This window comes from Alternaria ethzedia (genome assembly GCF_023757985.1).
Source record: "Alternaria ethzedia strain BMP 0044 chromosome Unknown scaffold_16, whole genome shotgun sequence".
In the NCBI taxonomy this organism is placed as follows: Eukaryota; Fungi; Ascomycota; class Dothideomycetes; order Pleosporales; family Pleosporaceae; genus Alternaria; species Alternaria ethzedia.
In genome coordinates, this window is record NW_026056209.1 from 455,880 (window position 1) to 479,928 (window position 24,049).

At 52.9% G+C, this 24,049-nt stretch overlaps 6 protein-coding genes across 6 annotated transcripts; 3 read left to right on the forward strand and 3 right to left on the reverse strand.

The window, feature by feature from the left end:
• Nucleotides 1–5,142: 5,142 nt before the first annotated feature.
• On the forward strand, nucleotides 5,143–8,481 carry J4E87_006675 (uncharacterized protein; the record flags this gene model as incomplete). Its single annotated transcript, XM_049378276.1, has 3 exons — nucleotides 5,143–5,401; nucleotides 5,680–5,823; nucleotides 5,873–8,481. 3 exons carry the CDS (start codon nucleotides 5,143–5,145, stop codon nucleotides 8,479–8,481), a joined length of 3,012 nt encoding a protein of 1,003 aa, XP_049232080.1.
• A 4,957-nt stretch (nucleotides 8,482–13,438) lies between these two features.
• On the reverse strand, nucleotides 13,439–15,062 carry J4E87_006676 (uncharacterized protein; the record flags this gene model as incomplete). Its single annotated transcript, XM_049378277.1, has 4 exons — nucleotides 13,439–13,716; nucleotides 13,766–14,356; nucleotides 14,410–14,665; nucleotides 14,724–15,062. 4 exons carry the CDS (start codon nucleotides 15,060–15,062, stop codon nucleotides 13,439–13,441), a joined length of 1,464 nt encoding a protein of 487 aa, XP_049232081.1.
• A 757-nt stretch (nucleotides 15,063–15,819) lies between these two features.
• J4E87_006677 (actin) lies at nucleotides 15,820–17,369 on the reverse strand (the record flags this gene model as incomplete). The annotated part of the gene is made up of 6 exons (XM_049378278.1): nucleotides 15,820–16,050; nucleotides 16,098–16,869; nucleotides 16,923–16,953; nucleotides 17,031–17,086; nucleotides 17,234–17,264; nucleotides 17,363–17,369. The coding sequence occupies 6 exons, from the start codon at nucleotides 17,367–17,369 to the stop codon at nucleotides 15,820–15,822; spliced, it is 1,128 nt and encodes a 375-aa protein (XP_049232082.1).
• A 1,022-nt stretch (nucleotides 17,370–18,391) lies between these two features.
• Nucleotides 18,392–19,076, forward strand: FES1_2 (hsp70 nucleotide exchange factor fes1; the record flags this gene model as incomplete). Its single annotated transcript, XM_049378279.1, has 2 exons — nucleotides 18,392–18,790; nucleotides 18,843–19,076. 2 exons carry the CDS (start codon nucleotides 18,392–18,394, stop codon nucleotides 19,074–19,076), a joined length of 633 nt encoding a protein of 210 aa, XP_049232083.1.
• A 199-nt stretch (nucleotides 19,077–19,275) lies between these two features.
• On the reverse strand, nucleotides 19,276–19,809 carry J4E87_006679 (uncharacterized protein; the record flags this gene model as incomplete). The annotated part of the gene is made up of 2 exons (XM_049378280.1): nucleotides 19,276–19,587; nucleotides 19,639–19,809. The coding sequence occupies 2 exons, from the start codon at nucleotides 19,807–19,809 to the stop codon at nucleotides 19,276–19,278; spliced, it is 483 nt and encodes a 160-aa protein (XP_049232084.1).
• Nucleotides 19,810–20,105: 296 nt separating this feature from the next.
• On the forward strand, nucleotides 20,106–23,930 carry J4E87_006680 (uncharacterized protein; the record flags this gene model as incomplete). Its single annotated transcript, XM_049378281.1, has 2 exons — nucleotides 20,106–20,321; nucleotides 20,418–23,930. 2 exons carry the CDS (start codon nucleotides 20,106–20,108, stop codon nucleotides 23,928–23,930), a joined length of 3,729 nt encoding a protein of 1,242 aa, XP_049232085.1.
• Nucleotides 23,931–24,049: the final 119 nt, after the last annotated feature.

The following is a 24,049-nucleotide window of genomic DNA, read 5'->3' on the forward strand; positions in this document are numbered from 1 at the left end:
AAGGGGTATTTATATGGCTGAAGATCCTGCGACGTCGTTTAGTTATGCGCCTGTCTACTCGACTTGGAAGAATAGTGCGCTGGCTAATATGCGTGTTATCCTTGGGTGCGAGGTCGTTGGGCAGGGAAACAGCGTTACCACCGGTGTTCATGTTATTACCGATGAGGCGAGTGTGATGGTGAGGTATATCTTGCTCTTCCGACAGAACGCTCATGCGCCTGTTGCGAATCATGTTGTTACGGCTATGAAGAGTGCGATGGCGGCGATGAGGACGGGTGTCGTGTAGTAGAGGTGGCGATGCGGTAAATTGGTGCAACGTATATTTTGCTTGGAGTGACAGCATGTCATTGAACCATAATAATAACGTTCGTCTTTCGGGCGGACTTCGTTTTGACGTTGCGGTATTGCCACGCCGTTGTGAACCTTTTCTGCGTCGGATAAGGATGCACCCGGTAGCTGCTGACAGGAACGTAAACTTCAGCCCTATCTATTTTAACCCTGCCCAGCGATGTCGGGCTTCTTGGAAAAGTCGGCAATCCAATTTTCACGGCTTGTTCAACCATTTCCGATCTTTTGACCGCGTGTTGGACAAATTTGGTGGTGTGGTGAATTAATGTTCTGTTTGCTGATGCAAAATAAATTGTGGTTCTAGCGAGGCGACGAACAGCACCACCTGCCCCATCAACATGCCCCCCCACGACGCGGATGACACGGCATGTTCACATCAGAAAATTCAGATTCAACATCTACCTGGTGCCCTTTTCCACGGGTATCAGAGAAAATACGAACTATGTTGTGCGCTGGTCGCTACAAGGTATGGCATAGCATAGCACAACACAATACAGCGTATCTGAATATCACCGATAACTCTAAGAGACACATTACATCATTACATTGCAATATGAAGATTTCTGTCATTCAGCATCCGATCTGTAAGAGGTGGATTAGGTGCAGCGGGTATGCTTGGCAGCCATAGCGGATAAGACGGCACAATGCTTGTGATTGACACATGGTCTTGTACCAGAAGCCACATTCATGGCAGAGCCAAGTCGAAACCCCCATATTTCCATGCAATCCTTTACTGAAGTCAGCAAGTACTCAATAGTCTGATGTTAAGCCAAGTTTGTCAGTGACAACACAGCATCCTACAGTGAAGGATTATAGACTTGGCGCAAATAAGACCTAACGCACGCAAGAATATAAAGAGATATGAAGTAGAGTAGCGCAAAGTAACACATGATGTAGTCTAATTAAGAAAAGTAACAAGACAAAGTGGCCAAGAAGTTGCACAGACAGGAGATGTATGCTGTGTGGTACACGGTCTCCGCCGAGGCTGGTGTGTCCGCACAGAGCTACTTGGCAGCGGAGGACAAAGACATATAATCTGCTGACACACTGTTGGGAGAGGAGAAGGAACACATGTACTACTGAACGCTTGGCTTCCCCACGGAGGTGGACTGTGTATACTCTGGGGTAACTGCACTACTGGTCACGGAGTTCTGCTGGTGATGGCTCGCGCTGACACCAAGACGACGTCGAGGTGGCCACTACAATGAATTGTAAAAGATGGTAGCCGGAATGAACGGTTGTGTGTGTTCATCAAGAACGATATTGAGGTTGAGCTGCATCATATCCTGGAAAACCAATTTGGACGTCCGCGGCTCGGATAGTCCCGCGAGGGAAGCCAAGGCAATGTCAGAAATGCCGCACCCAAGTGCAACACTTGGAGAAGCTGGGCATACTTTGTCTAAAGTAAGGTGCGGATGGTGAACGATAATGACCCGGGCATGAAGCCATGAAGGAATATGCCCAGGCGGAGAAGGAGGAGAGGCGCACGGCGGACACATTGGATCGTCGGGGGTGTGTGTTCCCAGTGCCAAGGGCGATCTACACAGATCCGTTGCTGACGCAAAATTGATCTGCTACTTGGCGGGCCATCAAACCCATCTGGGGGTGCAACGAGCATAGATTACTTGTGCGCTTGCCCAGACGGGAGAACATGTTATGGCCTCGTGACGATGGTGAAGTAGGCTCTTGGTATGTGATACAGGACCGGTCACGGAAACTCTCTCCACCAGGGGACCGACGCACCGGAGCCAAAGCGACACTTGAACTGGTCGCGCATCAAGGTCTCGCAGAGCTGGCGCCAGTCAAGCGATAGTTCCTGGGCGGTAACATCGATGGCTGGTGAAGGCAGGCGGACGCTCTTTAATTGGTCATCAAAAAGCACAAAGTGGGCTTGCTTGAGCAAACGGTTGCGTTCGGCGTCTGCGACAGCGCCGGGATGGAAGAAAACCTGAGTGAGGCGGCTCGTCAGGTCTACCGTCCCTGCATATGGCCGGCGCAAGGATGGCGTGTCGTTCACAGTTGCCGGTGAAGATAGTTTCAGAACAAGTCTGGCCTTGGAGCTAGCGGGGACAAAAGACGAGGGCTGGAAGCGAAACGACGGCAACTGCACGCGGAAGGTGTGATATGGGGATTGTGTATCACAGCGAAGATCAGGAGGACTGGCATGGTGAGTGAAAGTTTCCCGAGCAGCGCAGGGTGAAACGCGGCTTACAGCAAGTTCCATAGCGTCTGTCCAGCGAAGCGAAGACTGCAGGTACGCGAGACGATGCGCGCGAAGACATCTTGCGCGACATGAGCCAGAAAGGGAGATATCTGGCGCAGCACGAACCAGGCGAAACAGAGATCGTCTATATACATGATGATAATGTGCCATATCTCGACCGGTAAGTCTTCAGGCGACATGACACGCACATGGCGTTGCAATGCGCGTGACGGTCGCGGACCGACAGCGGTATTGGCGGTGGGGGTTGGCGATTCAGGGCTCGGGGCAGACATAGAGAGGTTAGTGTCGGCAGCGGCGACAGATCACGTGTCCGAAGTAAGCCTTAGCTTTAGTATTTCTTAACTATAAGAACTTAAAAAAATCTTAACTTAATAACTAAAGTATACTATAGTTATATACTACTAATACTTAGATAGAATAGAAGTATAAAAACTTTATACTTATATATTATTTCTTCTTCTTTTATTTTTATCTATATACTTTAAGATAGTAATAATAATAATAATTACTTAATAAGCTACTTATACGCTACTATTATTATATTTTAGTAAGTTTAAATATATTAGATATAAACTTACTAACTTTTATAAATAAAAGCTAGTAGAACTTACTACTATATATATAGACGCTATTAATTACGCCTAAATAAGTATACTTTAGATAGTTACTTTAAGTATAATAGCTACTATTTTTATTTATACTAATATCTTTATTAACTCTAATATTAAGCTCTTTATACGTAAAGAGCTATAAGCTTTTAAATAACTTTATAAGAGAGTTTTTACTAATAGTACTACTTTTAGTAATATACTAATTATTACTAAGCTTATAGTATAAGGTAGAAAAGTATTAAATTAAGTAAGATATATTTTAGTTTTAATTTAAAGAAAGATAATAGAGAGATTAATAGTATAGACTAGTAATTAATAAGCCTATAGGCGTGCACTAAACGTCTTCTGCAGCATAACATCTAGCACAAGCGGCGACAGAGGGTGATATTTGTGGGTGCGATGATTATTCCCGCACTCGTTCTAGAGGCTGAGGCAATGCGGTGAGGCTCACTGGTGTACCGGCGAAGCATCGGCAGTCGCGCAGCCAAGGGAGGCGAGAGCGAGCCACAGGCAGGACGTCACGTGGCGCGCCGACGCGGCTTCCTCGTTGGGAAGGCCTTCCTCGGTCTGGAAAGAACTGGGGCGCGTTGGCGCATCCATGCCTGCAGCCTCACGACAGCCAAGTCATCTCGGTCGCGATCCAAATTCAACAGACAGGACCCTGCGCAACGTCGTGTGTGCGTAGCATCGCAACGGCGCCATGGGACGTGTGGAGTCGCAGATAGCATGTATTGTATGACCATAACATGGGGTGTAATTGGGAGCCGTTGGCCAGGCGACGCTGGGCGGCTGGGGGCCTCTGATTCGGCCGATATGGTCGGGTGGTGGACAGCTAAGGCTGATTCGAGGCAGGCCCCGAGACGCCCCTTAGCTGCTTGGCACGTGCTTAATCATGGAGTGCGGTCCTTTGTGCAGAAGCGGCGGCGGTCGATTACGCGGGGGGCAGAAAACAATTGCTTCATCTGGGCATGCTGGTCGCGCGCGCTGCATGGGGGGAGTCGGATATTATGGCGCGGCGGCTGCAGTTGAGGGAGTTGGGATAAGTGGCATATCTTGGTTCGTGGGTCTGGAAGGCCGCTAGAAGAAAATTGTGCAAATGCGAAAGTCGGAAAGTCGCGCAGGCAGCGTGGGGAGCAGTCTGGATACGCGGCTCTCTCGTACGGGGGGAAAATGCCTCGCACTCTGGCTGAGATCGCGCCAAGCACTCAAGCTTTCCTGCGTGTGAGTGCTGAAGCTTGGTGCGTCCGGAGTGAGCAAGGTGCGTGGAGGAGCTGTTTGCCGGTCGCTCTTGCCAAACGTCATGGGAGCTGATCCCTGCAGCGCTGCACGCTTGTCGCGGACTGTCGCGCTATCTCCAGCTTAATCTCTGCTGCCGCTGGTGGAGAAGCAATGAACCGCGCTGCGAATCGCGACGCCGGCTGCTGACATCCCAATTGCTGTCGGCTGGTGGCCGTCGAGGTACCAGAGTCTGCGCACACAGCAACCGCAGTCGCAGCCGTACAGCATCGTAGTAAGCACTCCGTCATCAGCGCATCACGCTCGGCCGGGCGCTGCGACGGCCAATCTCTGCGCCATGTCGCGCGCCGATGATGTAGCGGCTGGCGCACGGGCCGCTCACAACAAATTCACCCCCGGGACTCTCGGCTCGAGCTAAGCTCCATCCGCGGTTAGCTTTATGACAATCATAAATCCCTCATAGCGGCCAAAGGTCGGTCCTTGCTGAGTTTTTCCCTGGGTTGATACGTGGGTGAGTTTCTGCCGCGCTACTTAACCAGAGCCTCTCCCGCACCCTCTGCACTTTCTTCACAGAGAAGGCCCTGCTTGCAGTTACCCATTTGCACAGCACATTCGACCTGACACTCAACCTCACCGTCAAGTCGCCTCGGAAAGCCTTCTCTGTGCCTAGAGTTACCGGATATAATAATACATACGAGCAACAGCATTCCTTAATTCGACAAGATGGCGCCCAACGACGATGTTGAGCGCCCCCGCGCCTCCAGCGCCGCTGAGCGGCAAAAGTCCATCGTCTCCATGACCGAGTTCGAGGGCATGGACGAGTACACGGCGCTCCAGAAGTACATCCTCTTCTACCGCGACACCCGAACCAACCCGCACGCCGAGCAGACCCAGAAGAAGAAGGCCTGGTGGCAGTTCTGGAAGTCGGGTTCTCCCACCGCCGCCACTCCCATCCAGGACGCCGGCGCTGTCCCTGACGACTGTAAGTTTTACCACTCTCTCCCTCACAGCATCCGTTTGCAGCAATGCGCCGCGGCGCGTCACCTGCCTCGCCAATTCATCCTTTGTTGAGCTCGAGGGCCGACATCTGGTGGCTGGCGCGGGCCTGGTCCGCGCTCAAGCTGCTCCCTGCTAGCGACGCGATAGCGGCCTCCTCGGTGGAGCCAATCATGCAGACCGGCTCCACCAAACTACCCGCTTCTGCAGCATGCGAGATGAGCAACACGATGAGGAAACAAATTTGCTAACATCGCATCGCAGACCTCAACACTGAGCTCCGTACTGGTTTGACATCCGCCGATGTCGAGCAGCGTCGCAAGCGTTATGGCTTCAACGAAATCTCCTCCGAGAAGACCAACCTTCTCAAGCAATTCATCGGTTACTTCACTGGTCCCATTCTATACGGTAAGCATCCCTGCACAATTTGGCCTAGCGCAAAACTAACGCACGATAGTCATGGAGCTCGCTGCTCTTCTCGCCGCTGGTCTTCAGGATTGGGTCGATTTCGGTGTCATCTGCGGTATCCTGTTGCTCAACGCCATCGTCGGTTGGTACCAGGAGAAGCAGGCTGCCGATGTCGTCGCTTCGCTCAAGGGTGATATCGCCATGAAGGCCACCGTCGTTCGTGACAACCAGCAACAGACCATTCTCGCTCGCGAGCTTGTTCCCGGTGACATCGTCGTTATTGAGGAGGGCCAGTCCGTCCCCGGTGACGCCCGTCTTATCTGCGGCTACGACCACCCTGAGGACTTCGACTTGTACATGAAGCTCAAGGCTGAGGACAAGTTCCACGACGCTGACCCCGAGGACGAGAAGGATGACGAAGTCGATGAGGAGAAGTTCGACGAGGAGAACCCTATCACCCAGGGCCACCCTCTCGTTGCTTGCGATCAATCGTCCATCACCGGAGAGTCTCTCGCTGTCGACAAGTACATGGGAGAGGTCGCCTACTACACCACTGGTTGCAAGCGCGGCAAGGCCTACGGTATCGTCATCACCACTGCTAAGCACTCTTTCGTCGGTCGCACTGCTACCCTCGTTCAGGGCGCTCAGGACCAGGGTCACTTCAAGGCTATCATGAACTCCATCGGAACGGCGCTTCTCGTCCTCGTCATGTTCTTCATCCTGCTCGCCTGGATTGGTGGTTTCTTCCGTCACATTCCCATTGCTAAGGCTCGTGAGGGAACCGACAAGTCCGTCACCCTTCTCCACTACGCCCTCATCATGTTCATCGTCGGTGTCCCCGTCGGTCTTCCCGTCGTCACCACCACCACCCTCGCTGTCGGTGCTGCCTACCTCGCTGAGCAGAAGGCTATCGTCCAGAAGCTCACTGCCATCGAGTCGCTTGCCGGTGTTGATGTTCTCTGCTCTGACAAGACCGGTACTCTCACCGCTAACCAGCTCTCTCTCCGTGAGCCTTACGTTGCTGAGGGCCAGGACGTCAACTGGATGATGGCTGTCGCTGCTCTTGCCTCTTCCCACAACCTGAAGTCGCTCGATCCCATTGACAAGGTTACCATTCTTACCATCCGCCGCTACCCCAAGGCCCGCGAGATCCTCAACATGGGCTGGAAGACTGAGAAGTTCACTCCCTTCGACCCCGTCTCCAAGCGTATCACTGCTGTCTGCCACATGGGCGGCGACAAGTACGTCTGCGCCAAGGGTGCCCCCAAGGCCATTGTTAACCTTGCCAACTGCGACGAGGTCACCGCTACCCTCTACAAGGAGAAGGCCGCTGAGTTCGCTCGCCGTGGTTTCCGATCTCTCGGTGTCGCTTACCAGAAGAACGACGGTGACTGGATCCTTCTCGGTCTCTTGTCCATGTTCGACCCCCCTCGTGAGGATACCGCCCAGACCATCATTGAGGCCCAGCAGCTTGGTGTTCCCGTCAAGATGTTGACTGGTGACGCTATTGCCATCGCTAAGGAGACCTGCAAGATGCTTGCTCTCGGTACCAAGGTTTACAACTCTTCCAAGCTCATCGGCGGTGGTCTCACTGGTACTACCCAGCACGACCTCGTTGAGCGCGCCGACGGTTTCGCTGAAGTCTTCCCTGAGCACAAGTACCAGGTCGTCGAGATGCTCCAACAGCGTGGTCACTTGACTGCCATGACTGGTGACGGTGTCAACGACGCTCCTTCGCTCAAGAAGTCTGACTGTGGTATTGCCGTCGAGGGTTCCACCGAGGCTGCCCAGGCTGCCGCTGATATCGTCTTCCTTGCCCCCGGTCTCTCCACCATTGTTTTGGCTATCAAGACATCTCGCCAGATTTTCCAGCGTATGAAGGCCTACATCCAGTACCGTATCGCTCTCTGCCTGCACTTGGAAGTCTACCTGGTCACCTCCATGATCATCCTCAACGAGACCATCCGCGCTGAGCTCATCGTCTTCCTTGCCCTCTTCGCTGATTTGGCCACCGTCGCTGTCGCGTACGACAATGCCCACTCTGAGCAACGTCCCGTCGAATGGCAACTGCCCAAGATCTGGTTCATCTCCGTCATTCTCGGTCTCCTCCTCGCTCTCGGTACCTGGATCGTCCGTGGTACTCTCTTCATCCCCAGCGGAGGTATCATCCAGAACTTCGGTGCTATCCAGCCCATTCTCTTCCTCGAGGTTGCTCTTACTGAGAACTGGTTGATCTTCGTTACCCGTGGTGGCAAGACCTTCCCCTCATTCCAGCTGATTATCGCTATTCTCGGTGTCGACGCTCTCGCGACCATCTTCACCCTCTTCGGCTGGATGTCCGGTGCTCCTTACCAGACCAACCCTCCCACCATCAACAGCAGGTTCCGTGACGACGGATGGGTCGACATTGTCACCGTCGTTGTCGTCTGGGCCTACTCCATTGGTGTCACCATCATCATCGCCATTGTCTACTACATGCTTAACCGCATTGCATGGCTCGACACCCTCGGCCGCAAGGACCGCAGCCGCAAGAACCCTGCCATTGAGAACATGATTGCTGCCCTCAGCAAGCTGTCTCTCGAGCACGGCAAGGACAAGCACGGCACAACCCGCTACGTCCTTGCTCCCCGTGCTGTTGAAGAGGAGGATGACGAGTAAATTAGGGTCGCTACTCAACCATGACGCGATGTGTATTTGGATATTTGTACGGGATTGATGAACCCACCTGAAGCAAGGTTAATTTTTCATCACTGTCTTGCTAGTCTTCTCATGTATACCAAGAAGCATAATTTCATTGTCTCAAATTAATACCCCCATTGCAATCATTGCTGTGACCTTGTGCTTAGCGTGATCCAAACTTTTCTGCCCTATGTTGTGTTCCTGAATTCGATCTTGAGCTTCTTGGAGTTCCCCAATTACATCCGTGCAATTAACTTCACGCGAAGTCCTACGCGACGCTAGTACATCGGAAAGATTCACGGCCTTCCAATTGCCGCTAGTCACCCGCCTTACATTCCGTCGACACAACACCGATAAGAACGACAGCTGGTGGTCACACAGCATGCATACCCAAGTCAAGCCACTTACGACTTCTGCGCGGAGCAAACCATAACAGCACGCGGGGTAGATAGCTCGTGGTAGCTCACCCTCTCTGCCAGTTCCCAAGCGGGGTAAAGCGACAGCTGCACGCCATCGCCTCTCTCTACTAATGCACCAACCAACGGCTGGGCAAGCCCATGCAAGCTATCGCGAACATGACATACTTTGTGCAGCAGCTCGCGCAAGGCATGTAATGCTTAGGCGAACGTGACACACATGCACGGTGAAGCAATTGATTACTTAGGACGACATTAGCTATCTTGCTCACCCACCCAATGGGGGTGTCAAGGGAGACTGAGCGATCGAGACACAGTTGCTGTACTCCTTTTCCGTATCGCATCGCAATATTCCAAGCATGCCACGTAAAGCCTACGAACTAATAGTACCCCCGAAGAAACTACTTCAAAAAGAGGTTGGGCTAGATGGTGATGCGCATCTCCGGCCAACGTTTTCGTCGCGATCCAGTGGTGTATTGGTTATATTGGGTGGCCTTAATAGCGTGCCGAGCCTCCGTGACGGTTGGAACTAAACCTCTTCGCGTGCGCCTGTCTGGGCAAAGTGACATACCCGTGGACAAGCCCCCCATGCCATCGCAGCGCGTCGCATCGGATCGTTCACGACGACGATGGCTGATGCCATTGTGACGCTTGTCGCATCTTCTTCGCATCGGCAGCACAACGTGTCGCGCCTTGATCACGTCTCCCGATCCTGAGGCGCTCTGACAATGGGGAAAAAGGCTTGCGAATTGCTTGTCACGCATTTTCTGCCCGGGCCAAGACGCGGAGTGTTTCGTCGCCCACATCTTAGCAGCCTTACTTTGCTCCTGACATGGATGCTGTTTGTATTGATACACGTTTCAATAAAAACCACTCCCGCGCAGCGTTCTCCCGACGCGAACACGGAGGATGTGCAAAAAGGAAACTTGAATCGGGAACTGCGTGACTGTGCGACAGTCCCGACTCATGCTCACTTATCACGATGCATGACGTTTGATCGCCGCTGTGCGGAGTCGACGTTTTTCCTCACGATACGTATCGCAAGCCGTGCACGACAGCTGTTTAGCCGCAACTTTTTGCGTCGCAGGACGCAATGTCGATCGCACAGGGTGTGTGTCCGCGGGCGGCTTTTGGACACGCTGGCTGGCTGGGCAGAGAATTGCGTGTTTCTGGCTGGGGGGTGGTTGGGTGTTGTGTGATCATCCCGCCTTCGATGTCATCACGCCGATGTTCTGGCTGCACGAGCTGCGACGGGGAAGCGCAGATAAGCGATGGCCGGGGGGCTGGGACTTGGTGCAAAGCAATGCTTGCTTGCTTGTGTAGCCTTATCGTGACTGCACGTGTTTCAGCTTCCGTGGGTTGAAGGACGTCATGGCTCGGGTGGTTGTGGTGGTGCTGTCGGCGCGGGTCGATGCCGCCGAGACGGGCCGTTAGAGGTGCTACTTTGCTTCTTGGGGATGACGTGGAGGGTTGCAGTGGTGTTGTACATCATTGTGGCTCGGGAATTTGCGACAGTCTTGGTGGCTTGGGTGCTGGAAGGTAGCCCTGGAGATTAGTGCTGGAAGGTCACGCGTTCTTACCTCATTACGGTGGAGTGTTGATCTAGAACAGGGCAACAATTCGCAGTCTGAACGGATTTGCAGCCCACTTCAAGATGAAGACTTGCAATAAGCTACTCTGTTCTAGATGAAGCGAGACTTCTACATCTCATACCCAGAAAGACTACTCTTTTGTGAAGATTTGCGTAAATTTAACTATTCAACTGCACTGTACAGTACCATTTCCAAGTTCCTTCCGTCGCCTATCATATTGTGTCATCTAACAACAGACTTTCAAGTCCAGTGCTGGGGTCTGATTCCTCCACTGATAGCTCTTCCTTGTTTGTATATTCAAAGCCTATGTGCCATATGGAATCCGATAGCACAAGCAGCGCGAACCCAATTGCAGTTAGCCAATCTAGGGATGGCATAACTCGTGAGGAGGACACATCATTGTACTCGATGAATGTTGAATAACCGATTAGAAAAACCAACAGAACGACTGGTGAACGAAAATACTTTTCCATTTCTTGTCGTCGTAGTAGCTTCTCCATCCAATATCGACAGTAAATGAATACGATGGGTACACTCGCTTTGATCATTGTGCCTGGCGTTCGATACGACGGACCCAGCGTAGGCAAGGTCAGCATTGCTATTAATGCATAGAGAGCATGCACCAATGGGTCGTTAGTGAGAAGTAACTTGAATGCATTCATCGAAAGCGTGCCCAGTTCACGCCCACGAGGTCTATCGACTGATGCCAGATCGATCTTCACGGACAGTTCGTCTTGGCTCGAGTTACGCTTCCACGAGGCCGATGCATGGATCGTTCCTGATAGTTGGGTGGGTATGGAGACCACCCGAGAGCGCGAGTTTGACGTTATCTCTGTGGACGGTGTGCTGGGGAAATCTTCCAAGTCTGTCGAGATCTCGTCTTTGGTAACGTGGAATGATTGGATGAGTACATTCGCTTCATATCGCTCTTTGAATCCAACGTTCACGCGAATCAGAACCTTCGAGCACGGTGTGTCTTCACAGCCGTTGCTTATGATGTCCAAGTATGAAGGCGGAGGACGAAGAAGGACCCCATAGCTGGCCCTCTCTCGCTGGCCGGGCACTCGGATCGGCGGAAATCGTGAGCTTAGTTCGGGGCGCAGAATGCTCGGATCCAGATCTCCAGGCTTGCTCAGACAATCCCAGGTACAAGTCGATGGATTGTGATAGACGATCTTTGGTTTCCACGAGATCAATGATTCGTTTAAATAATTGACGGACAGTAACCGGGGGGTCAAAGGCGGGGCGGTCCTGAGTATAAAGCAATTCGTCATATGTGCAGCGTCAAACTCGTTAGGCAAGACAGGAACGTGCTCACGGCCGGGAAAGAAAGTGAATATTTTGGCAGACCTCTCCACGGCACGTAGAGGTATGCGAATACGATACTCAGGTAGCGCGTCCGAGTAACATGCGAGAATGGCGAAATATTCGGGACTTCGTTTGGCATCGTCACTCCTGTTCTGGAATAATGGCAAGCGGATTTGCAGCCCTTTGTTGTTTAGAGTGAAGGGAGCAGCGTCATCACCTGCCAGAGATATCCCATTGCACTGTCCGAAGTCCTCGGGATGACTGGCGAGAAGGTCACCATCTGAGGCCCTTGGCCCTCCATCCCCTGGAGGAAGAAGCCACGCGAGGAACGACTGATCCGGATGGACTTTGAGATATTCTTCTTGCAATCTTCTAAATGCTTTGACCTTTCCTTCCCCGTAAAGCAGCGGCATGTTGACATCGAGGAGACCCAAGAGGCAATATGCGATGTCCTCATCTCTTGTCGTAGTGCGATTCGCCGCCCAAGCGACTCGTTTGGCAAAGCTCGCTTCATGGATTTTGCTGATAGAACCGCTTAGAAAAGACTTGTGAATCTTAGTCCTTTCCGCGATCTCATCTGCCAGCTTTTCTCGGGTACCAATGTTTTGCCATGTGCTATTGAAGAACACGAAGCTTTTGGGCGCAATGAGTTCTTGAAGAGTCCAGCCGCGCGTAAACCACTTGGCGCCTGCAAAGTCTTCGACGTTTTGAACATCCTCGAGGAAAGCGTAACATACTTCGGCTTCGTGGTACCAGCGAAACATAGAGTTGATAGACTCCGACAACTCAGCGCTGCTGTCTTTGTTGATGCAGCAAGTATCACACCAGATGTAGTCATGTCCGTCGATCTGAGCTTGTTTGCACGAGTCGCGAATCTTCCTCCAGCCAGCCTTATTGGTATCAGGCCCAGACTGCATCTCATTGAAGTCAATCTCCTCGTCACCCCATGTGTGAGACAGGATGGCGTATTTCTTGGGTGGACGACTTATAAAGTCTTTGAGCTCCAGGGTTTCAGTATTGATGAGTTTCATGGTCGGAAGAAGTGTGAAGGGTTCGTAGAGAAGGAAGCGAAATGCTGAGGGTGGGTATGAGCTACACCTAGGTAGTGTCAGCCTACGCAGGCTTGGCAGCTGCGCCCCCGTAAGCTAAATTGAGCCCCCAAACCATCGGCTGTGATCTAGATTACACAGTCAGAGTATATGCGCAAATTTATAGCCTATGAAGTTGATCGCTGTCTCCGTGAGGATCCTCAGTCGACTATCTTTGCCTATTGGTGGTTGAAGGTCTTCGCAGGCTCCAGATAAGGCAGGTGCAAATCTTAGTGTAGTTAGCTCAGAGTAAGATGTTGACTTGACCTGAATGTGCGATTCTTACGGCGCTTGTGTCTAGAGCAAGCTTTGTAACTGCCTTTTCGTAAGCCTTCGATGATATTCGTACCTCAAGTCTTTCTGTGATGCTTCATTGTGGGCAATGTGCTTCCATACACGCAAGCGACACTACCATAACATCCCCGCAATTTACAGTACATCCATACATATAAGAGCCTCCTGCTGTATTTCGATATCAGTTGGCATAACTACATGCCCAGGGGTAGTGTTTCCATTTATACAGAATCATACATCAAGCACTGCCGTTGAACAGTCTCGGTTTCACGTCTCCCCTAGCCTTCGCAGGAAGCAGCTTCAACAGTCCAAACAAGCCGAATGACAGAACGAGCTGGCAAAGCCAGAAGAGCTGACCACCCAGAATATGGTACTTGACGCCAATAGCATATATACTAGTCGCAAGAGCCGGTGCTACTGATCGAATGCCACTCTGCGCCGCAAGTGCAACAGCGTTGAGCGTACCGAGGGTTTCGTGTGAGGGTGATATATCGTTGAGCGCGAGCTGGACGCTGGCTGTCGTATATGTTAGCGAAGCAAGATACAGGTGACTCTGGAGACTTACTAAAGGCCATCGACACTCCGCTTGCAAGGACTAGAAGAGGTGGCCCAGTAGCCCAGAAGATGGTAGTGTGCCCATGTCGGAGTAGAAAATTGTATACCGGACCGACGATGAACAGAAGTGGCCAGACCGATGCACATAGATAGAGCACATAGCCAGTACCCACGCGCTTGTGTAGCGCAGGGAATACAATGAGTAGCCAGGCTGCCTGAGATACTCCATTCAACGCTGTGCATGCAGCGATGAGCTCTGCGGTGAAGCCGAGGCCACCCAATTTGACGGGTGTGTACTGGGCGACTGGAAAGACGGCTGTGAATGTGAATGCCATGAGCATCACGTAGTTGTATACGACCAGTACTCGCATGACGCCGGGCCGGTTGATCAGCTCCCAGGTAGACATGGTGGATTTTGCGGCCTTCTTCTTGTCGCCATGGATGTGCAGTGTTTCTTTGACGAACAGCATCGTTGTGATTGCTGCAGAGATAGCGAGAGCCGATACGACAAAGTTAGGAAGCGCATAGGGATAGTCATGCCAGAACTGCAGTTTGCCAAAGGTTGATGCGAACTTATCCGCAGGGCGTTCGAGTGCACCACCTATAGATATGTACTTAGCTCATTGTTGGCTCATGTCATTGCAGAACACATACCTATCAGCGGACCGATGAAGATGCCCATATTGCTTGCGAAAGCAAAGAAACTGAATGCTCGTGCTTGAGTATGCTTGGTGCTATTCTCAGATATCATAGCTCGGACAGTGAGGACCGTTCCAGCAAAGGCACCACCCAAGCATCTGAACAATGCCATTTGCCAGAGGGTCTGGCTCATCCCAAAGAGAGTCGTGGCGACAGTCAAGCCCAACAAAGATATGACGAGAGTAGGCTTCCTCCCATATCGATCAGAAGCCTAGATGCTATGTCAGCAAGTGTCTTTCCTCCTTTACAGCAAAATAAGTGGTACTTACCCTCCCCCAAAAAATCATAACACACATCTGCGTCGCACTAAACAAGCTCTCAATCAAGCCCGAGTAAAACCCAACATCCTCCTTATCCACATTGCCCACCTTCTCAATCATGAAGTTGATGTAAGGGAAGATGGAGAAGAAGGAGATCGGCGCCACGCATACCGTAAAGCACAGGAGAAAGATCTGAGCTTTGGGCAGTGGCTTATCCTGATCTTCTTCTTCGATGTCATCTTGCTGAGATGAAGGGTCGATTGATTGATCCTCTGTTATCGGTGTTGGATCTACTTGGGTTAGGAGAGGTGTGTTATCATCAGCGGGTTTGCTAGATGATGTAGACATCCCGACTGAATAGAGGCCGCTCGGGCGACTTTAGATGCGGAAGTCGCGTGCCGGTTTGAGTTCGGAGGCAATCGCCCCAGTATGACCAGCGTCGCGGCAACAAGGATAAATAGTAGAATGAACAACGCAACAGCTGGGTAAGATGGGGAGGATCTATATGGGGATTTGAGTCATATCATGCTGATTCATGCGTGAGATGGAAGGGTGCAAGTAAGCATTTTGCAGAGGAACGCGTCGCTTCGTGCCTTCCCGCGGAGGACACAATTCCGCGCTAGCAGGGATGTCCAACCACTCGTTCCATTTCTACACGTCGTTACTTTGATCGAAAGGCCAGGCATGTTTGCGACGCGTCGCGCGTGTTTGACTGTCGTACGTTCACGTGAATACGTGCCAGGTCGAGGTTTTGAGATACACACAAGCTTGCAGCTGCAGATTGCGTTGTCACATCATCACTGATCACGCAGAGACAGCCAAAGATCGTAAGGGATATGAAAGTGTCCATAGGCTCTAAGCTACAATCTTAAGATCCTACACCCCCATGTGAGCTCAAGCTCCTCCATAACTCAAACACCCAACCATTGGCCCGCTGTGCTATTTTGTGGACAATCGACATGTGTAAAACCCCGGGATAACAAGGCACCAATACAAGGATGCCCCCGCTACTAGGCTTGTCATGATCTCGAGAACCGTACGCAAGAACACGCTAGGAAGAAAACCGTCAGTCGATGGATCGCGTAGACACATGACTTCCAGCACCTTAGAAGCACTTGCGGTGGACGATGGAGGGACCGCTCTCGTCGTACTCCTGCTTTGAGATCCACATCTGCTGGAAGGTGGAGAGCGAGGCGAGAATGGAACCACCGATCCAGACGGAGTACTTGCGCTCCGGGGGAGCGATGATCTTGACCTTCATCGAGGATGGGGCGAGGGCGGTGATTTCCTTCTGCATACGGTCGGAGATACCGGGGTACATGGTGGTTCCACCAGACTGGCTGCTGTTAGCTGTGTTTTGCGAGATTATAGCGTTAAACGTACCATGACAATGTTGCCGTACAGGTCTTTCCTGACGTCGACATCGCACTTCATGATGGAGTTGAAAGTGGTGACGTGGATACCACCGCTCTCAAGACCCAAGACGGAAGGCTGGAAGAGAGCCTCAGGAGCACGGAAACGCTCGTTGCCGATGGTGATGACTTGACCGTCGGGAAGCTCGTAGGACTTCTCCAAGCTGGAGGACTGGCTGGCAGTCTGGATCTCCTGCTCGAAGTCGAGAGCGACGTAGCAGAGCTTCTCCTTGATGTCACGGACGATTTCTCGCTCGGCAGTGGTGGAGAAGGTGTAACCGCGCTCAGCCAAGATCTTCATGAGGTAGTCAGTCAGATCACGACCAGCCATGTCGACACGGGAGATGGCGTGGGGAAGAGCGAAACCCTCGTAGATGGGGACAACGTGAGTGACACCGTCACCGGAGTCGAGCACGATACCGGTGGTACGTCCGGAGGCGTACAGGGACAGGACGGCCTGGATGGAGACGTAGAAGGCGGGAGCGTTGAAGGTCTCGAAGACGATCTGTGTCATCTTCTCACGGTTGGACTTGGGGTTGATGGGAGCCTCGGTGAGCAGGACGGGGTGCTCCTCGGGGGCAACACGCAGCTCGTTGTAGAAAGTGTGATGCCAGATCTTCTCCATGTCGTCCCAGTTGGTAACGACACCGTGCTCAATGGGGTATCGCAGGGTCAGGATACCACGCTTCGACTGTGCCTCATCACCGACGTAGGAGTCCTTCTGGCCCATACCAATCATGATACTGTTTGTTGTTAGACGGCGGAGTGCGTAGGGGCTACGGGGGGTTCATCGTACCCATGGTGACGCGGTCGGCCAACGATGGAAGCTGCAAAGCTGTCAGAAGTGCTCTCGGGATGGCGTTCGATCCCGCCGCAGCTGGGAGGCGGAAATGGAGGTACTTACGGAAGACTGCTCGGGGCGCATCGTCACCGGCGAAACCGGCCTTGCACATACCCGAACTGGGGATTGTCAGCTCAAGCTCATTTCATCTCCGAACATGGCGCGCTGTCGTGGAGGACGTCGTCGCGGCTCAGATAAGGCTCAGGCGCGGACAGCCCCTCCACGGCAGGGATGGCGGTGTTGGGCTTCGGGGGGTGCCAACTCACCCATTGTCGATGACGAGGGCTGCGACTTCCTCTGTAGTGGGCAATCGAGGTTAGCAGAGCTCATTGAGATAGAGGGCATGGTGGACGGCGATGGTCAGGACACGGGGCGGTCGGGGTGGAGCTGCTTACCCTCCATGTTGATTGATTAGGGTGAGATTAGAGTAGACGTGGAGTTGTAGATGGGTGTCGATGTAAGAGCGCTGGAGCAATTGAGCGTCAGTGGGAAGGCTCAGAGATGCAGCTAGCGGTGAAAAAGTAAAAAGGGTACGGAGGTGTTCGGGGAGCTTACAAGTTCGGCGGCGGTGTTGAGGTTGAGGTTCTTGTGCGCAGAGGCAAGAACTGGGTGTGCTAAATAAGCGGGTCGGCCTTGCCCAGATTTAGCGGGGTGGCAGGAGCGCAGGCGCGAAGGAGGCTTTGCACGAACGGGCGGCTCCTAAAGGGGATTGTGTATAATTTCAGCGTTGGCGATCTGGCTTCACGACGATAACAGCATTGGGCATCTTATACGTGCTGCCCAAAGTGTGCAGCCTAGAATGGACTCTATCTATCCCGGTGGTACGTACTGGGGGAGTACGCAAGCTCCCCGCCACAGCATCGAGGAAGCTGCTGTCGGCGCACGTCAACTCTACCAGACCGCCAGGCAGCGGTGTTCGATCCTTGGCGTATAGCAATCATCGACACTCCACTAGCACCTACGTGTTCTCGCCGGTGCGCTGTGAATGCACAAGTCAGCGTCGAGCACAAGTCAGTCCCCCAGCCATCCGCGGCTTCGCTCACCGCCAACTCGCCATCCCCGCCCATTCCGAATACGATGGTCACGTGTGCGGAGGGGCAGCAGCAGTGCACCTAGCCAGACGAGCATTCGCAGCAACAATGCCATGCTCGATGCCAATATGTCGTGATTATGTCATTGAGAGCCGACATCGACTAGCTTTTGCACCGCGCCATGTTTGTCGTGTTTGTCCGTTTTCCGCCATGTGGTTGATGGTGTTGACAGCTGTTTTGGGCACGATCTCCCATGGAAGGTCCGCGAAGCTGCTGGTCCCCTCGCGAGCGTCGGCGTCATAAGGCCCGCCAAAATTATTCAATGGCTACGCACCCCGCGATTGCACACACCCTCCACACAACACACCAAACATCACACATCTATCCAACACCATGAACGACCCAGGACTAAACAACCTCCTCAAATGGGGTATCCAGAACTCCGAGGCCTCGCGCAATGATGCCGCTGCCGCCAACCAACCGCCGCCTCAAATCGACGCCACGGCGCTACAACAACTCATGACGGGAATGTCAGGACCCTCGGATGCGCAATTGATGCAGGAGAGCATGCAGGTTATTCAGAACGAAGAGGCCGAATTGGAGCATCGAACGACCGCCTTCGACAACTTTGAGCAGCTTATCGAGAATCTCGACAACGCAAACAATATTGAGAGTCTGGGACTATGGGTGCCTCTTGTCGAACAGTTGGAGAACAAGGAGTCTGAACTCCGGTATTACGCTGCATGGTGCTGTGGTACTGCCGTCCAGAACAACATCCGGACACAAGAACGGGTAAGCACCCTCGGTTTTGCGCACACTCATGTACGATACTAACAGTTCCCAGCTCCTCGTAGTCGGCGCTATCCCCACTCTCGTCCGTATGGCCACCTCAGACACCGAGAAGAAGGTCCGCAAGAAGGCAGTCTTCGCTCTGTCTTCCTCCGTCCGTAACTTTCAGGCTGCACTCGATGCCGCTGTAGAGCATGTGCCCGCCGAGTTCAAGCCGGAACAAAAGCTGGATGCCAACGACATGGAGTCGGTCGATGTTTTGATCAACAAGCTCCGTGAGAGCGTATAAAGGAATCGGTTCTGGATTGCATCGGGTCGGCGTTACGGTACTTGACTGGTCAGCATGGGACGGCGCATAGAGGGACAAAAGTTGACCTTAGAGGACGGATGGATAACATACCCAAGATTCGATGGAGTAACGTTCGGGCACAGACTCCCACGGTTATCACGTCGAGCATTGCATAGATTAAAGCAATACGAATACGATCTCATATGACTCCCAGCACAAGCCCAACCAGCTCGCTGAATGCTTCTCTTCCAACCATGCTTTTGTCCAGTCCCATACCCAGTACGACCATTCTGGTTTCCCTGTCGTCGCGCTGCTTAATGGCACTGGCAATCTGTGTCGCGAGTGTTGAGCCCAGAGTGTCGAGCTCTGCCATGGTGCCGCCGAGAATAGTTGTAGCCGTGAGATGGTGCATGGGCAGGAGATCTGAGTTGGGATCTTCTTCGTCGCGTTCGAGGTAGGCATTCGAGGTCATGGAGGCATCGGTCGCGGAGATATCAAGGGGTACATGTACCTAGCAGGTGTTAGCAAAAGTGACTACAGACAAACAGATACATTTACATACCCAATGCGCTAGCCGTCCATTCTGTGTCACGGTGATGAGGATCTTATCCGCAAAGTTGACCGTCGTTGCTGTAGTTTCTATACTCTTGATCGCCGCAGTGGCCGTACTGGTACGCGCTGGGTATGGGGCGGGCGTCACGACGTAGTCGTCTGAAGTTGTGGGTGCTGCCATGGTGTTGTCCGTGCGATGCGATCGCTATTGCTGAGGGGTAGCTGATATGCGACGAGCAATGCGATAAAAGGCGAGCGAGTTGATTCGGGCGCTTGGTATAGTGAAAGTAGTTAGGCGCGCAGTAGAGTGCTGGTGCGACTTTCGCGTTCGTGTCTAGCGGTGCGTGGTGTTGAATCCAGATCAACAGCCCACTCGACTCGCACCCGGCGGAAGTGCTGCGGAGTTCCCACTAGCGTCAGATCCCCACCAAAAACTTTCGGGCGCTGCGAGCAGTCCTCGACGCCGCAACCACCAAAATGCCCAAGTTCGTACCGCGACAGCGAAAACACAAGGTTCTGGCCCGTCAGAAGGCGCCGGCGCACGAAGCTGCCGTCGACACCAATGCGACCGAGATCTTGCCCCAGGATGAGCAGGAGCGCGCCCAGAAGAAGGCTGCGCTCAAGAATGAGCTCACTCGAGAGTCGCAGGGCAAAATGAGCGGCAAGAAGAAGAAGCGCCTCGACAAATACATTGTACGTGGAGATACAGCATACAAGACTCGCTGCATCTTTTGTTGTTAATTTGCGCTACGACTGTTCCACGAAGAACTTCGAGGCTAACATTTGCAGGATACAAAACTCAAGAAAGAAGAGAATCTCGAACTGCTCAAGAAGCTCGCGACCCAGAAAGTCGACACCAGCTTATTCCAAAGCTCGAAGAAGCTCGGTCGAGGAGCGGACACCAAGAGGGAGGCGATGAGGCGCGCACTGGCTGAGAGTAGAGCCGGCATAGATGTGGAAAAGAACGAAGGCCTGATACTGGAGAAGCGCGAGGTCAGGGAGGTCGGAGACGAAAGTTCAGACGAAGAACAAGCGCCGATACCCACTTCGAAACAAACCGCACGACAGATCCCTTCGCAAGCAGCGCAAACCAACGGCTCTTCGCGAGAACGAGCGCCATCCCCATCACCCTCCGAGCCCGAAATCGAAGCCTCGCAGCCAACCTCACAGCCTCTCGCAGCGCCACGGCAGACTGGTGGACTCTTTGGAAGCGGGCTGAAGAGGCCTCTAGAGGTTGACGAGTCGGGCAAACCCGTTATACAAGTGCGAAAGCGCCGGAAAGGTCAGACCAACAAACCCGTCGTGATCGAAGAAGAGGTCGCATGGGAGGGCTTCAGCTCGGGCAGCGAGAACAACGATGAGGGCAGTGGAGATGAATCTGAAGCATCTGTTGCTGAGTCCGACGACGCTGGTTCGAATTCGGAGGAGGAGGCATCAACTTCCGGATCCGAAGCTTCAGACGAATCTGAAGAGTCTGGAGACTCTGAGGACGACAGCGAAGAGGATAGCGATACCAGTCCCGACGAAGAGAACAAGATCGCGAAGAAGGAAAGAACGTCGGCTTTCAAGGCTTGGGCAACGCAGCAAAGAAACGAGCAAGTGGGTTTCACCCCGACAAACCAACTCTCCTACGCACCGATTCCGGCGAACTTCAAACCTCGAGCTCCCGAGCAAGATCCTCTGCCCCCAGAACTTGAGACGAAAACGGCGACGGATGCGACGCGGAAAGCCTTCAGCGTGAACGTCGAACGGTCACCAGAGATACAAGAGTCAAGACTGCAGCTTCCTATCGTAGCGGAAGAGCAGAAGATCATGGAGGCCATACACAACAACGACGTGGTAGTAGTTTGGGGTGCCACGGGTAGTGGTAAGACCACGCAGGTGCCTCAGTTTCTCCTAGAATCTGGATACGGAGCGCCAGACGGGCCTACACCTGGCATGATTGGTGTCACACAACCGCGCCGTGTAGCCGCTGTCAGTATGGCGAAACGCGTCGGCGACGAACTCGGCGACCAAAGTACGAAAGTGGCATACCAGATCCGATTCGACACGACGACGAGTCCTAAAACCGCTATCAAATTCATGACCGACGGTGTGTTGCTACGGGAGATTACCCAAGACTTCGTGTTGACAAAGTACTCGGCGATCGTCATCGATGAAGCTCACGAACGTAGTGTGAACACCGACATTCTTATCGGCATGCTTAGCAGGATAGTGGATCTTCGCGCTCAGATGGTCAAAGAAGACCCAAAGAACAAGCCTCTCAAACTGATCATCATGTCTGCTACTTTGCGGATATCAGACTTCACAGAGAACAAGCGCCTGTTCAGGAGTGAGCCTCCGCCACTGATCAAGGCAGAAGGTCGACAATACACCGTTGTAAACCACTTCGCACGCCGCACCCAGCGAGACTATGTTGAGGAGATGTATCGTAAGGTCTGCAGAGGACATCGAAAGCTGCCCAAGGGTGGTATGCTTGTCTTCCTCACTGGACAGAGCGAGATCTCACAGTTGGCGAAGCGGCTGAAGGAAGCCTTCCCCTCCACGCAAGGACGCGAAGTGAAGCATGGCAAAGTCGTGGTTTCTCCAGCGGAGACGCCACTAGAGGCCGAGGATATCGAGCTGGGCGGAGAGGCTGAAGATCAGAACTACCTAGACGACGATGGTTCGGATTCGGAAGGCTCCGTGATAATGGGGCTGGATGATGAAGACGACAAAGAGTTCGAGATCGAAGACGAAAAGGCAGAAGACACTGTTATGAACGTACATGTTCTGCCTCTCTACTCACAACTGCCCACGAATCAGCAGCTGCGGGTGTTTGACCCACCTCCTGATGGCTCTCGTCTTATTGTCCTTGCGACGAACGTCGCAGAAACCAGTTTGACAATACCCGGTATCCGCTACGTATTTGACTGCGGAAGAGCCAAGGAGAAGAAATACGATCTCATCACTGGCGTCCAGAGTTTCGAAGTCAGCTGGATCAGCAAGGCTAGCGCCAACCAGCGATCCGGTCGTGCGGGTCGTACTGGACCGGGTCACTGTTATCGCCTGTACTCATCGGCCGTTTTCGAGCGAGATTTCGAAGAGTATGCAGCTCCGGAGATCTCTCGAACACCGTTGGAGGGCGTGGTGCTGCAGTTGAAGAGTATGGGCGCTCCAGTCGTCAACTTCCCCTTCCCCACATCACCGGATAGGGAAAGTCTGCAGAAGGCCGAGAATTTGCTTTCATACCTTGGGGCACTGTCTCTGGATGGCAAGGTCACGAAGCTTGGTCACGAGCTCTCGTTATATCCTCTGAATCCACGATTCGCCCGCATGGTTGCGATGGGTGTCGCGCAGAATCTCGCAGCTGAAACCATAGCATTGGTGGCTGCCCTATCTGTACCGGAACTCATCGTCCCAGAGAACAATCTCGGACTACGTGAGCCCGTCAAAGACCCGGATGCCATCCGTACCGAGCAGGACAACATCGAAGCCGAAGAGCGCTCCCGGCTGCGCAAAGCCTACAATGCCGCACAGGCCAAGATGAGCATCAACGCGAAGCAGAGTGATTGCATCAAGCTCAGCAACGCCATCTGTGCCTACGCGTACGAGCCTGAATCGCACCGGTTCTGCGAAGACATGTTCCTCAATCCTAAGTCCATGAACGAGGCCAGTCAGCTCCGCCACCAGCTCACCAACATTGTCCGAGCACATCGACCCACCGCTATCGGAGCATACAATGCAAAGCTTCCAGCGCCTTCGGAGCGAAACATTAATCTGCTTACTCAGATCTGCGCCGCAGGCTTCATCGATCAAATTGCCATGCGCGCCGACCTTGCACCTGTGCCTCCTGAGCTTCCGAGGAAGCCCAAGACTGCGATCGATGTGCCGTACGTTACTCTGTTCTCGTCACAATCGGAGCGTTCAGATGACCCACACTCGAAATACGTCTTTTTACACCCTTCTTCTATACTCGCACGCACACCGCCAGCAAAGATGCCGGGATACATCATCTACTCGCATCTCCAGCGGGCTGCATCATCCACTATTACTGGCAGCCGAACGCCGAAGACGCGCATGCATCCTCTCACTCCCGTTACGAGGCCGCAGATTATCAACATTGCGCTCAACACCCCGTTACTACAAGCGAGTAAGCCAAAGGGCAAGATTGTAGATCTTAGCAAGGACAAACGAGAGTGCGAGGTTGAGATGAGTCTCATGGGCGAGAAGGGTAGCCAAGGATGGGGCCTTGGAGTTCGAAAGGTGGTCCAGAGGAAAGAGCCTGGCGGAAGATATGTTATCGAGCGAATACTTGGTTGAGGACCGCTTGAGGCGTTGTATACACGTTGAGCAGCCAAGATGTTTGTGCCTATAGAGCGAAACACGAGGGAACATAGCAATATATTATGAGATACCCCACAAGCCGTGTTCCACCTAGA